At 43.6% G+C, this 15,597-nt stretch overlaps 1 protein-coding gene and 1 pseudogene across 1 annotated transcript; one reads left to right on the top strand and one right to left on the bottom strand.

Annotated features, from left to right (window-relative positions):
• Window positions 1-105: 105 nt before the first annotated feature.
• On the bottom strand, window positions 106-14,919 carry LOC148729640 (ribosome quality control complex subunit NEMF-like). Its single transcript, XM_088725174.1, has 21 exons — window positions 14,343-14,919; window positions 13,325-13,419; window positions 13,054-13,242; window positions 12,272-12,333; window positions 11,999-12,062; window positions 11,831-11,919; window positions 11,427-11,530; window positions 10,712-11,079; window positions 10,352-10,515; window positions 10,165-10,252; window positions 9,743-9,780; window positions 9,357-9,453; window positions 9,081-9,155; window positions 8,543-8,620; window positions 2,163-2,589; window positions 2,031-2,068; window positions 1,643-1,681; window positions 1,152-1,258; window positions 813-856; window positions 478-557; window positions 106-277 (listed from the first exon to the last, which is right to left on the bottom strand). The coding sequence occupies exons 1-21, from the start codon at window positions 14,917-14,919 to the stop codon at window positions 200-202; spliced, it is 2,901 nt and encodes a 966-aa protein (XP_088581300.1). The 3' UTR covers window positions 106-199.
• On the top strand, window positions 2,952-8,477 carry LOC148729641 (uncharacterized; annotated as a pseudogene).
• Window positions 14,920-15,597: the final 678 nt, after the last annotated feature.

The following is a 15,597-nucleotide window of genomic DNA, read 5'->3' as shown; positions in this document are numbered from 1 at the left end:
GTAAAATAAATTACAAGAAGTAAGCTGACCATTAGAAAAAGACTTGGACACTACAAAAATAATTAATAATAATAATAATAATCATAATCAACGAAGAAAAACGTATTTGACGTGTAGTCGATTAACCACGTGGCGGTTTATTAACACTATTTCTTTGGATAAAAAGGAATCTCCACAGTAATTCTTGCAATGTTACAGATCATTTCTTCTTCTTTTTTTGAAGGTTTGGTGCTGAAACTTTCACTTTTCCTGGAATGTAACGCGAAAGATCGTTGTCCTAGAAATAGAGTGGAAAACTAGTGAAAATTTAAAAAAAAAGAAAAAAAGGAGAAGCACTGTCAGGGATGGTTTGCACAAAAGCTGTGAAGTGCGATTGACGCTTAGAATGCAAATAATGTGATGAATTACTTAAAGTTCAATAACATCGTTGACTGCTTCATCTACCTACTAAAGTATCCCGAGCTTTGAAATTTTTACCTTGAGACTTTTAATTAAATCTTTCTCTCGCTGGGAAGCTTCTTTGGAAAACAGAAAAGTGCCCAACGCCGTCTTGGCAGCTAAGGAAGGAAACAAAACCTGTTAAATTTATATTTGTTTTACACGAATCACAGGACGAGGTGAAATGTATCATTCTCGATTTTGTCGCCTAAAAATTCTTATAAACTTGTGTTACAAATTACTTAATAGAACTCCCTCACCGAGTAAATTCAAATCCGAGTTGGCCAAGTAAATTCAGAGAAAATTCATAGAAAATTTAGAACTGAGCCGTCAGCAGAATATTTTGGGAAGAAAATCCGTACAGTTTTTCTAACCTTTTCCTCGGCGAGCTGTACCTGGAGTAAGTTTCACTTTAAACCTGTCGCAGAAACGGAAAAGAAAAGACAAATAAAACACACACACATCTCTTATCTGAGAATTAGATGGGGGCGGGGAGGGGGGGGCGGGGGAGGAGGGGGCTTTTCGATCGTCATATTTTATTCAGGAGCATACCAGGATGTTTTCTTACTATAAAAGATAACTTTTCCACAGCCCTTCTGATACAGAAAGATAGACTCTGGTCAGGGCTGATCTATCACCCAAACAACTTGAGCTTAGGGTGTCTTAGAAACTTAAAGAAAAAAAGAATAGAAAAAAGAAAACCGCTGTCTTACTTGTAGTTTTGTACCGCACCGTATGGAGCACACACAGGAATTGCAAACAGCAGTAAATCTTCAGACAGCGGACAACCTGTAAGAGAATCAAGCAGCGATACAGCTTCCTGCAAAGCAACGAAAAACGCCGAAAATTAGAAAAGTTACCCAAGCATGACATCAACGGTAATCGGCAGAGTTTGAGTTTCTCACAATCTTGCTTAACTCAAAATATTCGGATTGGCTGTGATCAAAATATTTTTTGCGGTTATTCTGAAATGGTGAACCATAAATCACGCTTGTAAGTAAAATCGGAGTTGACTTTTGCCGCAAGTTGCTGTGAAACCGTCATGCTAAAACCAACTATTATCGAGCAATAACAGCACATTACTAAAATGAAACAGGCAAAGAATAAACCAAGTTATGAGCTGGGATGGTTAGAATTTTGAGAATCGTTTTTTAAAAAAAAAAAACCTCCAAAAAATCTCAATTGAAATTATTTCATTGCGTACTTTCGGTGCTTCGTCTTCTGCTTCGTCATCTGATACAGCCTGAAGGAAAGAAAAAAAAAACAATTCATATTAACTCGCGAAGTAACGAGAAAAGAAGTACTGCCTGGGATTTATTAAAACATAAAGAAAACAAATAAGTGAGTGAAACGCAACAAATACGCTACAAATATAAATATAAACAAATTAATAAATGAGTTTCTTCTTTACATTGTCGTAAAATGTGTAATTTATAATCACCAAACAGGGTGTCATGTCACTTTTCAAGTGCGCATGGCATTTTGTTCACGACCTCTGACTGTTAATCTCGCTAAGGCTGTAAAGTTTGATAAGGTTTGAAGTATTTACAAAATACTGAAAAGTACATAGTACAGCCGAACTGTCTACTTACAATGTCCTTTTCTTTCTCAGAATTCGCATATTTCGCACCTGAAAATAGAAAAAGCTGATTTACACTTCAGCACTTTCGGTATTTTACGGTTAATTACATAAAAAAAAATTCATAAAAAAATGATTGTTGTACCTTCATCTTTTGGAGCACCCTCTTTGAGAGAATTGTCTTCTACACTGACTAGTTCCAAACTGCTCGCTTCACCAGCTTGTCTATCAGAAGAGTTCATCAAACCAGTCGCTGTCTCTTTAATGTCAATATCGTTACCTTCTCTATCGCCTTTATCCTGATAGACGCTTGAGTTTTGATTTGTAAAGTTTGTTTTGTTGCCTTTGTTTTCTTCCAAATCTTGCCTGGACTGGAAGCTGTTGTCCTGATCTTGGTTTTTACCGCCTCCTGTTGCAGACAGATTATTTTGATTTGAGTATTGGTCTTTGCTTGTCTGGGTTTCCCTTTTCCCTGGTTTACCGCTGGCTGGCCTGTTGGCGCAACTTCCTTTGCCCACCTTCTTGTCTCTTTTCCTCTTATCAGCTTTGCTTTCTTTCGAAGGCCCAGCAGACTATAAGAGGAAAAAAACCAGCATTGTTTAAGAGGAAAAAATAAAAAAATTATCATACATCTGAAGTATTGGGAAACGGCCGTGGTGCGTTAGCTCACCATAATTCATGTCAAAATGTCTCGGGTCGGTTTACGCGCAATGTTTCTGCATCATCCACTGTTCATTGCAATCACCAAACTGTCCAGGAATCAAGACGTTATACTTGGGAGTACCTTTGAAGAATTCTCATTCTATCCATGAGAGTTGTAATAGACTTGCAGTTACTTGAGGCCACAGAAAGCACTACAAGCTGTAGCAGGTATGCAAGTCAAGCCTCATTTTGGTGCAGCCTTGCCAGTGAACCTCGTTCCGATCCAGCGCCAGTACCGGTCAGCGGTATCTGGGTTGAGCTTGCGCTTTGAAGGGCTTCTCCTCGTGGCGTCGGCCATATTGTTTGTTACTCGTTCGGGGTCTAGTTTTCCTGTTGTGATTAAAGCCTTTCACTATCTGGACGTGCCTTGGTTCATTGTGTTAACTCCCCTACTGGCGTGGTGGCAGTGTTCGGTTCTACCCAGGCCATATTTTCGCCGAAGAACGCTATTTTTCGCCTCGTCCACGTGAGCCAAAACAGTGTATCCTTCGCCGTGTCAACACGTTCCAGAGCCCTAAACGTGAAATATGGCTGCAACACACCGTGCACCGAAGCAGTGGTGCCTCTCCAAAGTGGAATCTATCAATTCCTTTGAAAACTGGAAGCAAAACCTCATTTACACTCTTTCTTTGGACAGCAACTTCGCCCCCTTCCTCGCAGATGGATTCACATGGTTAAAAAAGACCAGGGGCCAGCCGCTTCGAGGTCTTCAAAACGATGGCGAATCAGTGCCATTAGCTCGTCGCCTGACAGCCCGCCAAAAAGTTAACTTCCTCGAGCTGATGTTAGGACAGATCGCCAACTATTGTCCAATTATCTCTCGAAATACTCTGGTGAAAAACTCTACATCCCTCGAGTTCATCTGGCAAACCATCAGGCAGCACTTTGGTTTCCAAGTCACCGGGGCTCAGTTCATTGACTTTTCCGAAATACACCTGGCTGCTGATGAGCGCCCCGAAGATCTGTACCAGCGCCTCACAGCATTCGTAGAAGATTCATTGCTACGTGCCAACGGCTTAACCCACAATGGCCAAGCAGTGCAGGAGGATGAGGAGTTAACTCCTACACTCGAAAACTTTGTGGTCCTCACTTGGTTACGCCTCATTTACCCCAGTCTCCCACGACTGGTTAAGCAGCGTTATGGTACAGAGTTGAGATCCCGTACTCTCGCCTCGATCAAACCTGAGATCTCGCAGGCCCTCAATTCCTTACTCGAGGAAATCCGCACGTCGGATGATGCCAGAATCCTGCGTGCTGCTGTTGCAGATGATTTTCGTCGCCCTCGTCAGAGTAACAGGGGTGTTCCTAGAGCCCGTCCCAGACAACCCCGCCAAGACAAGGTCTGTCCTCTATGTAAACAGGTTGGCCGTCCTATGACAAACCACTTCCTCAGTCAGTGTACCTTCCTCCCCGACAGTGACAGGCGTTTCATGGTGAAAGCACGACAGATCGCCGGCATCCTTGACAATGACCAAGAATCTGAGACCAGTCCTGATCCCGATTCACCAGACCCTGACACAACATTGCCAGGCCCGGACATGGTGGCCTACCGTGTGCAGACCCGCCAGTCCCCTTACATGGATGTCTTTCATGATCATCGAGTCGTGCGCGTCACCCTCGATAGCGGTGCAACCGGAAATATGATACGCCATTCAACCGCGAAACACCTCGGCTGTCCGATAATCTCAAGTGCCCAGTCCTTCCAACAGGCTGATGGCTCGTCTCAGCTCCAGGTTATAGGAGAAATTCGTACCACCTTCACCCGGGACCACACAAACTTCGGGTTTGAAGGTCTCGTAGTTGAGAATCTTGATGTTGAGGTACTTGCCGGTACCCCTTTATGGAGACGAATGACATCGCTGTCCGACCCGCTAAGAGAGAGGTACTACTAGGCAATGGCTCCGTCTACACGTATGGGTCCAAATCTCCACCCAGCCCTCATGCAACCGCACGTAGAGCATTTGTCCTACGTGCCCCTGCTCCATCCCAGACAGTGTGGCCTGGAGAGTTCATGGAAGTACGTCTACCAGACGATGCACCTTCTGACTCGGAGTACGCACTAGAGCCTCGCATCGACGCACCCAGTGCACACAATCTGAAGCCATCCCAGTTGTGGCCACAACCTGGTGTCGTTTCCAGCGTTGCCCGAGCCATACGGATTCCTAACCTATCAAGCGTACCCCGCACTCTCAAGCGCCACGAACACTTCTGCCAAGTCATCCCTGTTTTTGAGCCCCCCGAAGTCCCATCATCACCCCCACCTACTACTCAGCGTCCGTTGCCGCCCTCCAGTACAAGTTACTCTGCATCCGTTCAGGTTGATCCAGACAACACCCTCCCCCAAACCGTTCGTGCAGACTTCCAATCACTACTTACAGAGTACGACACTGTATTTGACCCGCAATTCCCTGGGTACAATGGAGCCGCTGGCGCATACAAGGCCAAAGTCAACATGGGTCCTGTCGAACCTCCTCAGCGGAAGGGTCGCCTCCCCCAATACGCACGGGATAAGCTCATCGAGCTCCAGGAAAAGTTTGACGACCTAGAGAATCTTGGAGTCTTCCGCCGCCCCGAAGATGTGGGTATCACCATTGAATACCTCAATCCATCTTTCCTTGTAAAGAAGCCTAATGGTGGTTCCCGTCTCGTCACCGCCTTTTCTGATGTGGGCAGATACAGCAAACCACAACCATCCCTGCTACCCGATGTTGACTCCACGTTACGGCTCATCGCCCAATGGTCACACATAATTGTCACTGACCTTACAAGTGCTTTCTACCAGATCCCTCTAGCCAAAGAGTCCATGAAGTACTGCGGTGTCGCCACCCCCTTTAAAGGTGTACGAGTGTATGCCCGCTCCGCTATGGGAATGCCTGGCTCAGAGACTGCTCTAGAGGAGGTTATGTGCCGTGTTCTAGGCCCCTTACTTCAAGATGGAGCCGTGGCCAAGATCGCCGATGATTTATACTGCGGGGGCAACACCCCTCAAGAGTTACTCCACAACTGGAAGAGGGTCCTGCAAGCTCTTCACAAATGCAACCTGCGTTTGTCAGCCCACAAGACCATAATCAACCCCAAGTCAACCACTATCCTTGGTTGGATTTGGTCTGCCGGTACCCTGTCTGCCAGTGCCCACCGCCTCAACACCCTCGCCACCTACCCTGTGCCAAACACCGTTGGTCGTTTGAGATCGTTCATTGGTGCGTACAAAGTCCTGTCTCGTGTTATCCCACGGTGCTCTAGTTATCTAACCCCGCTGGATGCCGTCACGGCTGGACGTACTTCACAAGAATCCATCACCTGGTCTGATAGTCTCAGGGCTGCATTCCATAATGCTCAGAAGGCCCTATCCTCAGCCCTCTCTATCACCTTACCTAGACCTGAGGACCAACTATGGGTCGTCACTGATGGTGCAGTCAAGGACCCAGGAATAGGCGCCACCCTCTATGTGACGCGCAACAACAAGCTACACATCGCCGGTTTTTTCAGCGCTAAGCTGCGGGGCACTCAGACAACGTGGCTTCCATGCGAAGTAGAAGCCCTCTCCATCGCTGCTGCTACAAAGCACTTCAGTCCAAACCTCATCCAGTCATCCAATAAAGCCTGTATCCTAACGGACAGTAAGCCATGCGTCCAGGCTTATGAGAAGCTATGCCGCGGCGAGTTCTCCGCAAGTCCTCGCGTATCTACTTTCCTGTCAGTTGTCAGCCGATACCAAGCCTCAGTGCGACACGTCTCCGGCGCCTCTATCCTCCAGTCAGACTTCGCGAGTCGAAATGCTGCCCCTTGTGAGAATGAAACCTGTCAGATTTGCCTGTTTATCGCCTCTACCAGAGATTCTGTTGTCCGAGCCGCGACTGTCCAGGACATCCTCCAAGGTAATGCCCGCCTCCCTTTCACCAGCCGTCCGGCCTGGTTGGCCATACAGTCTGAATGCCCAGACCTACGCCGCACGCACGCACACCTTGTCCAAGGCACAAGGCCTTCCAAGAAGCTCACAAACATCAAGGACGTCAAACGCTATTTGCAGGTCGCCTCAATCGCAAGTGATGGCCTGCTCGTCGTCCAACGTCATGATCCCTTGTCACCGACCAGAGAGTGTATTATTGTCCCGCGCCAGGCCTTGGATGGCCTCTTGACAGCCCTTCACATTCAGCTCAGCCACCCTTCTTGTCACCAGTTAAAAATGGTTGCCAAACGTTATCTGTTTGCCCTCGACCTGGACAAGGCAGTCTCCCGTGTTTCTGATGGATGCCACTCCTGTGCAGCAATTCAGAGATCACCAACAGCACGAATTGACCAGTCCACTTCGCCTCCACCTGAAGCTATTGGGCAGTCCTTTGCGGCAGATGTCATAAAACGTTCTCGCCAACTTATCTTTGTACTCCGTGAAACAGTGACCTCTTACACGTCCAGTCTCTTTCTTGAGAACGAACGCCACCAAACTTTGCGTGATGCCATTATAAAGCTTTGCGTGGAAATGCGCCCCATGGATGGTCCACCTGCTGTGATCCGCACCGACCCTGCACCCGGATTCAAGGCCCTTGTCAATGATTCACTCTTAAAGAAACACAGAATCACAATTGAGCTTGGCCATGCCAAAAATCCCAACAAGAACCCCGTTGCAGAGAGAGCAGTCCAGGAATTGGAGAATGAGCTGTTACGTCAGGAGCCTCTCGGTAGTTCTGTCTCTCCCCTCACCCTTGCCGTAGCCACTTCAGCCTTAAACTCACGTATCCGTTCAAGAGGGCTTTCCTCTCGAGAAATGTGGACCCAGCGGGATCAGTTCTCAAACAAGCAGTTACCCCTCGCAGATGACCACATAATTTCCCTCCAGCATGAGCAGCGCCTCTCCAACCATCCTCACAGTGAACGTTCTAAAGCTCCTGTGCAGTCAAGGCGTCCTACCCCCCTGATCGATATTGGTGATCTTGTGTACCTTCATTCTGACCTCAACAAGTCTCGTGCTCGTGACCGCTATCTCGTTGTAGCCATTGATCCTCCATTCTGCAACATCAAAAAGTTCATTGGATCCCAGTTGCGAAGTTCATCGTACCATGTCAAGCTATCTGAGTGCTTCAAGGTCCCATCTGACTTGGGTGATCCCTTCCGTGCCTCTCCAACCCTGCGCAAACACGACTCTGATTCTGACGACAAAGATAGTCCTACTACAACGACTCACCCTCCACCCTCTTTGCCTGCCATCCCTGAGGCCATCGCAGCTTCCACACACCCACCAGTTGTCAACCCTCAGTCTTACAGTCCAGCCCCTGCCTCTCCCGTTGACCATACCATGGATGATTTCGCTACACAGTCGCCCTGCCCTGATCCTTCCCCAGTGGAGTATGCAGCCACCTCAGCGGTGCCTTCTCCGCCTGCCCTACGGAGATCATCGCGCACCCGCCGTCCTCCTTCTCGTTTTGCAGATTATGACACTGAACTTTGAACACCGAACTTTGAACACTGAACTTTGACTCGCCCGCGCGTGTCAATTTGTTAGTTAGTCTTAAGTGTATTTTAAATTGTTTTTAGTTCTTGTTTCTCCTTAAAGAAAAAAAAAAAAAGAAAGAAGTCACGCCAGTACCGGTCAGCGGTATCTGGGTTGAGCTTGCGCTTTGAAGGGCTTCTCCTCGTGGCGTCGGCCATATTGTTTGTTACTCGTTCGGGGTCTAGTTTTCCTGTTGTGATTAAAGCCTTTCACTATCTGGACGTGCCTTGGTTCATTGTGTTAACTCCCCTACTGGCGCAGACTCATTTCACCCTTTACAGATTACGCAAGGGGTAGGATAAATTCGATACTTTTTACATGCTAAAAATCATTACCGCTAAAATCTCCATTTTCATTTGTCGTTCCTCTTCATCCTGTTCGCCGTATTTCTCTTTTATTTTCCTAAGTTTGGTCTGAAAAGTGAAAAAAGTATAAATTGCTTTAAGCAAAGCCACTAAATCCTTCTGACAGGCCTTAATTAGCACGGGTAATTCCTTAGATTTGTTTTTATATCGTTCCCGTTCATTTAGATAACAAAAGGGTGTAGACTTGAAATATCCAATTTTTTGTCGCTAATTTCAGGCCGGTCACGCTGGAAAATCATTCGTTAGCTTCCAAGTCTGTGAATTGTTATTAAAATCCTTAATGTTCATTATTTATTACGCTGCACAGAGTGGTCCATATTTAATGTCTGTTGTTTAAAATGAACGAGCGGAACTAGAATGAATTCATTCTAACCACTTAAATCTACTATCATGCTCAGTCAAAGAAAGTGAATCTTAAACTTTCTCTGTGACATAAATAATCAACTAAATATTCACTTCTCCTCGCCGATATTAACAGTCTAACAGGGTTGAAAAAAGTGTGTCAAACCTTTTGTCCTCTCTTAGGTGGCTGCTGCTGTTGCTGTTTTTGTTTTTGTTTTTGGTGATGGTTTTGTTGAGATTTCTGTGGATAATATTTTTAAGGATCAGAAGATATTAGAAGCTGTTTCCCAAAATACTTTCAAAGCGAAATGCGAGGTCGAGCAGATATAAATGCACTGATATTTTGCTGAATCCCCTACCATGAATTAAAACATAGGCTAATGAAGAGGATTGACAAGGGCTCATTTTCGACATCACCATTAAAAGCAGAATGCAAACGTACCTGGTCATATTCTTCTCCTTCCTCTGTTTCTTGCTCCTCCTCATTCGCCTGCAAAGAGCCGTCTTCACCTTGTCTGACCTTCTTCTTTCGATTCTCTCTGAGATAAATTCGATTGTAATCATTAAAAATCTGTGGTGTACCTTGGTCTCGCAATAAAAAAATATGCCAATGTAAGATCAATATTGAGCACAAAGTAGCTTGGTATTGCACCTTCCCTTTTGAAAGAAAAGTGAATACACCTTAATTTTATAAAACAGTCGCCGCGTAAATCAGAAGACAAGTGACAAGTGGCTGCACTTCATTCATAATACAGATTTGTGCTCACTGCAGCGTGTCATTAAGTGAGAGTCTAGATTTACATGCGCAGGATCATGGCTAATTATTACCTCCTCTGTTTCGCTGATAGACGCTGTTTGTTTGCGGGCTGAAAAGAAAAATAATGAGGAATATTAGGCGACGTTTCGATCGCTCGAGTGCTTGAAAACTAAAACAAAAACTGTAACAAAAACCAGAGTAAGTTCAGGCCATTGCTCTGAAGCGCTAGAAAAAGTGAGTGACCAGGTGACGCGCGTTTCTTTTTCTTTCATCTGATTGGTTGAGGAAGTGAAGCAAGTTTTCTGGACCAGCCATAAAGGTATGGAAAGGAAAGCCAATCTATTTCCTGATGAAGTTTTTGATACGATAGGCAGTTTCTTGATAAGATCACGAAAACTGGCAAACTGAAACTCGGCTATAAGTTGCGCTTTCTTGCATTTTGCTATTCATGAAATGCAAGGGCGAGGAATGACATCTCAAATTCTCAAGATACTTGTTTGGTTTCCTCAGGATCAACACTTTCTCCTTCTTCACTATCTCTTCGGCTATTGCTTCTGCTTGTACCTCGCTGAAGGTGTACTCTACAAACGAAGATAGAAGCACGATAAATTTAGAGTTAAACAATAGACTTAAACATTGCCATTGAAAATTAATCTATTAAAAATACAAACAAAACTTACTTTCCCTCCTTCGTAAGCTGTATATCGATGCTTGTATCAGGAAACAAGCTGTCTTCTTCATCATCGTCTTCTAGAGTAGCTGCCCCTTCGACAGCAGAATTCGGTGGATTTTCTGCCTCGCCTTCGTCACTTGGAATGCTCAGCTCTTCCTCTCCTTCAGCATCCTATGTCAAGTTCAAAGTGTTATATCATTGGATCGTTTCCCGATATATTTGGGTGGAAAAAATGCAAACGTTACTGTGTAAACAGTCTGTGTTATAATGTAAAGCTCTCATTAGCTAGTAATCAAAACAAAACAAAAAACAAACAAAACATGGTTGCTGGGAAATCAAGCACCGTTGAAAATCTCTCGGACCTTACCTCTACTATTTCAGTATCCTCCACAGCTCTGACTTTTCTCTCGTTCAAGTGATTCTCGATGGACGTTTCATCCAGTTTAAACAAAAAACCAAAGCCCATCATGAGGTAACATGGCGGCAAGAAGTTCTTTTTGCCCCTAATCATGAAGCTTCCTGTGGTAAGGTACTCTCCTGTGGGTGCCGTCTTGGACACCTGCGAATGATGCACCCACCAGGCTGAGGTCACAATCCGTGCCTCCCACGCAGCACTGTAGGACACCGCCATGCAACCGGCTTCATTTAGGGTCTTTGGCGGGACGGGCTGACCCGTAGGGTTCTTTACTACAACACTTGTTGCACCATGGAGATCTGCGTGAACGTACACGTCTCCTGAGGAGAAAAGATATGTGATAATGATACATGACACAGAAACATGTAACTGGCCCCAAAACATATAGCCAGTGACCGAGCACGGGATACAAGCTCCTGCTGTACCTCAGAGTCAAGAGCTGAAAAATGTAACCACTGCTAACCTCGAGAAATGAGAAACAAGCTGAGAAGCGCTGAGAAGCGCAGAGAAGCACGTAAGCATTCACCAGGTGCACTCTCGAGAACTGTCTTGACCAAGTTTGACCACGGGTAAACAAGTGACTGGCGACATTCTTAAGAAAAACTTGGGAAGTTGACAAGTTCCTAAAACAGTGTAAAAATAGAATGCAAAGTGAGCCACAACAGACCTTGTTCTAGATGCCTTTTGACCACAAGTTCGTTCTGCTGTTGGTCTCGGCCACCAATTACCAGGTAATTCTCAGAACTGATAAACCAAAGAAACTTCTCAAACCTAAAAAAACAAAAGAAATATTCATTTAATTCCCATCCCAGGAGATATATATTCATGTTATCTGCATCACTAATAACACATTCTTCAACATATTATTCCCTCTCTGTCTTCTACATTCATCAAGGCTCACTCCGGCTCAAGTTATCTAATTCACGCTTCTTACAACTCGTCTGCTTATCAGAATGGTGGTGTGTATGGCCGGCCTAAATTGTGGATAACTCTTGATGTAAAATGTTGAAGGAAAAGTAAACGCTGATTGACTGTTATGACAAACTACTTCAAAGCTGCTTTCCTTCTTACCAATATGTTTTCCGTGCTTTCTTAATTCTTGTTGTAGTCTCAACTTCTTTCAAGGTTTCCTTCGTTTTTCGCTCCGCTGATTTTAACGCCTGCGGTTAATAACAGTTAGATTTATCATGGGGATTTGCAAATTAAGCAACCAACAACCTGCGACACTGGGTAACTAACCTTTTCCGATGCATCAATTGTCTTCTGTTCCTTTTTGGAGGAAAATTTCTTCTTGTCATAAAAGCTGCGACGACAAGAGTGAGGATAAGTTCTACTGCAAAACTGGGGATACCACAAAGAGATTGCATACAGGACAAAAAGGTCTTTAAGACACCATCATATCAGAACAGCAACTAAAATCCGTTAAGGAATGAAATCATTTTACCTTCTACATGAGGCGCCAGGAATGGTCGTAAACAAATAGATATATTCTCAGTACATAACTTGCCGTACCTTCGTGCATTGGCATATGCAGATAAAGCCAAGTTGATGTCAATTTTAGTAAATTTAGAACCCTGCAAGATGGAGAAAGTGTACATCCATAACTGACTTCACGAAGGAGCACTGGGGGTTGCAGAACTATGAGAAAAATTTTGCGTGTCGAGAAAGCACAGTGCACAGCAGTCACAGACATTCCTTGGTTTTTTTCTTCCTTTTCTTTTTTGTACTTTCATCATCTTCTTCTTCTTCTTCATCTGAATCAGGGTCTGATTCCGAAGAATCGTACGGATTCCTACAGAATAATGTCGCAAAATGTATGTAATCATATTCACAAAGCAAGCAAACTCGGTTTTTGAAAAGACAAAAAGTTTCTACAAATTCTTCGCCAAGATTTTTGGGGTTCCCTCTGCGAGACAAGGTCTCCTTTTTCTTTTGCTGTCCTCATGAAATAAAGGTAACGAGAGACATTCCTGTGCAAAGCCAAAGGAGGTAACAACGAGGACGAAATGTAACCTACGCAATTTAAAGAAGATATAGAGATGGGTAGAACAGTGGATACCTAAAACCAGTGCAATAATAAAGTTTTGAAATGGTGACTTCTTGACGCTAAGCTGTGTCTATGGCACAAAAGCCTGTGGGGCGTAGCAATCAATCAAAAGTAATTTTAATGGAACGCACACCTAAAGATCCAAACTAAAGGAAGAGAAATCAGATGACTTTCAGCAACCAGGTCTAAGAATCCCACGTAGGCACTCAAAAATGCTAGCGATCTAAACATTTGGTTAAGAGCCTACTGAAAGATGCCTCAAAAAGATATCAGACCTGAGATGCATGGTGATATGATTAGTTTCCAGTTTTAGTGCACCAATAGCACATGCCACAGGGTCTCCTTGTGACTGTGCCTCTTTCACAATGTTGTTGATTTCAGACCAATCAATCTGGTTTGCGATGGCGCTGTTCACGATCAGGATTGCTTTATCCACCTAAAACATATAAGAAATCATCTTTAAAAAGTTGTAGTTTTGCACTTTGGTTAACATGTTTAACTCGCGATGTAGTCGCTACTGACGTCATTTCCAAATACGAGTTGTACTTTGACGTAATTTCCACATACGGTTGTAATTTGATGTAGCCTGTACTTTTAAAAACATGATGTCCCACTTTAAAACAAAATAAGAAACACGTCCATAGTTCATTTCCTCCGGAATCTTCGGGTGTCAGTTGAAACGTAGGGACGGATATAAACTGTAGGTTACCCTGACAGATAATATAGTCCTTCGTGACACATTACAACTTCAACATTCCTCGTTTAGGCTAAAGATTTTATTGGGAAACAATTTTTTTTTTTTTTTGGGGGGGGGGGGAAACATCTTGATAAGATGATAAAAGGCAGGTAAAATTTTACAAACATTTCATACCGGTAACGAGAAAAGAAGAAATTCGAGCGTTGAGTTGCATTGCTAATCTTACAACCGGAAAACCACGATCTTTCTTGCCAGGACACTTTTCTTTTATTTAATACTCAATGGTTAAGCTGAAACTTTAATTGTGAAGGAAAGAGGCGCCTTGGAGAAAAATTCAAAACGGATCAATAAATTACACAATGGCTTTAATCACAATAAATTTACAAAATCGTGTCTTTCATTTTGCTCATTATTCTTTTAATTAAATTTTTAATTTTTACAGTTTATTTTTGCTCTTGATTATGAAAGATCTCTCTTAAATAACTGACATGGATTCTGACAAAGCTGCTTTCATGCAGTTGACATAAACTAGAGGCTCAGTTTCAACGGAGCAACATGTTTCGCAGAATTTCTGCGATGCCCTTTCGAACTTGTCTCATCTTCCAACAATAGATAACAGGATTTAGGGATGAATTGAGATGCAGCAGTGAACAAGTGTACATAAGAAATAGCTCTAATGTGACATTTGATCCACGAATGAAAACAGACGCAACGAAACTGCAATAGTGGGGCAGGTAACAAAACAAAAACAAAATGAGGACGTAAGAAGTATTAACTGCAGTTTTCCTTTGCTTTACATCATTTACTAATTTTTTATCATCTTGTGAAACTTGTTGTACTTGTAACGGGCGAATTTGGTTTGTAAGGCGCACCACCACGAAATAAATTCTGCAATTCGCCACAGTCAGAGAAACAAAGCAAAAACCCAGAATGAAACCGACCACGATTCCCATGTGCACCCAAATGATCCTCATCACTGAAAGCAATGCACTGAACACCCATATCAGCAAGACACCTGCAACGGTTCGTTTGTGAGTTACAAGTTCCTGATATTTGAGATGAAGATGGACGACTAGGAACCTGTCTACACCTACAGCAGTTACACTGAACAAAGAAGCATACAAAATCAATCAAAACTATAAAATCCATAGATTTCCGCACACTGGACGCAAGATCGTTTTGCAGCAAAAGCGCAAGTAGCTCTTCAACGTAAAACGGCTGCACCAGCAAGCCAACACCAAGATCAGAAACAGCAAGAGTTAACAGTAATGTTTTTAAAGTCTCCGGTAAGGACGAAGTTTTCCTCATCGCATGGATTGTTAAAAGGTTCAACGTTACAGCTGCGAAAGAGGAGACAACGTTCAATACAGCGTTAACTATGAGAGACGAATAAAACTCTTCTTTTGTATCTGCCATTGTAGAACTGTGACTTAAGTTGAGGTCGGGCGTTCTGCTGCTAAAAGCAGTGAGACTGTGCGCTTCATAGACTCCGATCTTCAAGGAAACTCTAACTCTCGAATTGCATGAACCACTTTATAAAGTCTATTTTATCAGAAAAAGTAAACAAACTGCGGGTAACTGTCATGGACTAATGAATGCAACGTAAAAAAGATCAAAACGTAATCTCATCTTTATTACCTATTGAATTTCGCTTTTGACGAAGTTACCAATTGTTTAAGTTGGTAAGAACAAGGGAATAAATACATAAATAAATAAATACGACGTCGAGATAGCAATTTTTTTTGTCCAAATTCAGAACTGGGATATTACGAGCTTTCATTTAGTTTGCTGGTCGGCAACTAGAAGAAAATACTCAGCCCTTACTCTTAAATTTAGAAAAAAATGGCATCATCTTATTCCGCGTAAATATTTGGTTGATCAACGGTTTTACGTTTCCATTTCCGTTTAATGACACCGGTGTTACTCGCAAGCGCTGTCCTCCCTAAAACGTTCGTTAGCGATCCAATAAAAAAGACAATGAACGTCGTCAACAGGCAAGGATCATCGCTACTTTGCAAATATTTCCTTTGAGTAACGAAAAGCCGGAAAATGTACTTCCGCCTCCATGTTTCCACACAAAAATACACAAAAAGA

The sequence above is a fragment of the Stylophora pistillata genome, chromosome 6 (assembly GCF_964205215.1).
Source record: "Stylophora pistillata chromosome 6, jaStyPist1.2, whole genome shotgun sequence".
Taxonomy (NCBI): Eukaryota; Metazoa; Cnidaria; class Anthozoa; order Scleractinia; family Pocilloporidae; genus Stylophora; species Stylophora pistillata.
This window is presented reverse-complemented; position numbering and strand designations above follow the sequence as displayed.

Bases quoted from the DNA above. Each gene is read 5' to 3' on its own strand.
- LOC148729640 (XM_088725174.1), bottom strand. From the start codon at position 14,919: ATGGCAGATACAAAAGAAGAGTTTTATTCGTCTCTCATAGTTAACGCT. The intron at 10,253-10,351 runs GTAAGTTTTGTT...CTTCGTTTGTAG, and splicing joins CAGCTTACGAAGGAGGGAAA to AGTACACCTTCAGCGAGGTA. The intron at 1,259-1,642 runs GTACGCAATGAA...GTTGCTTTGCAG, and splicing joins CAGAAGACGAAGCACCGAAA to GAAGCTGTATCGCTGCTTGA.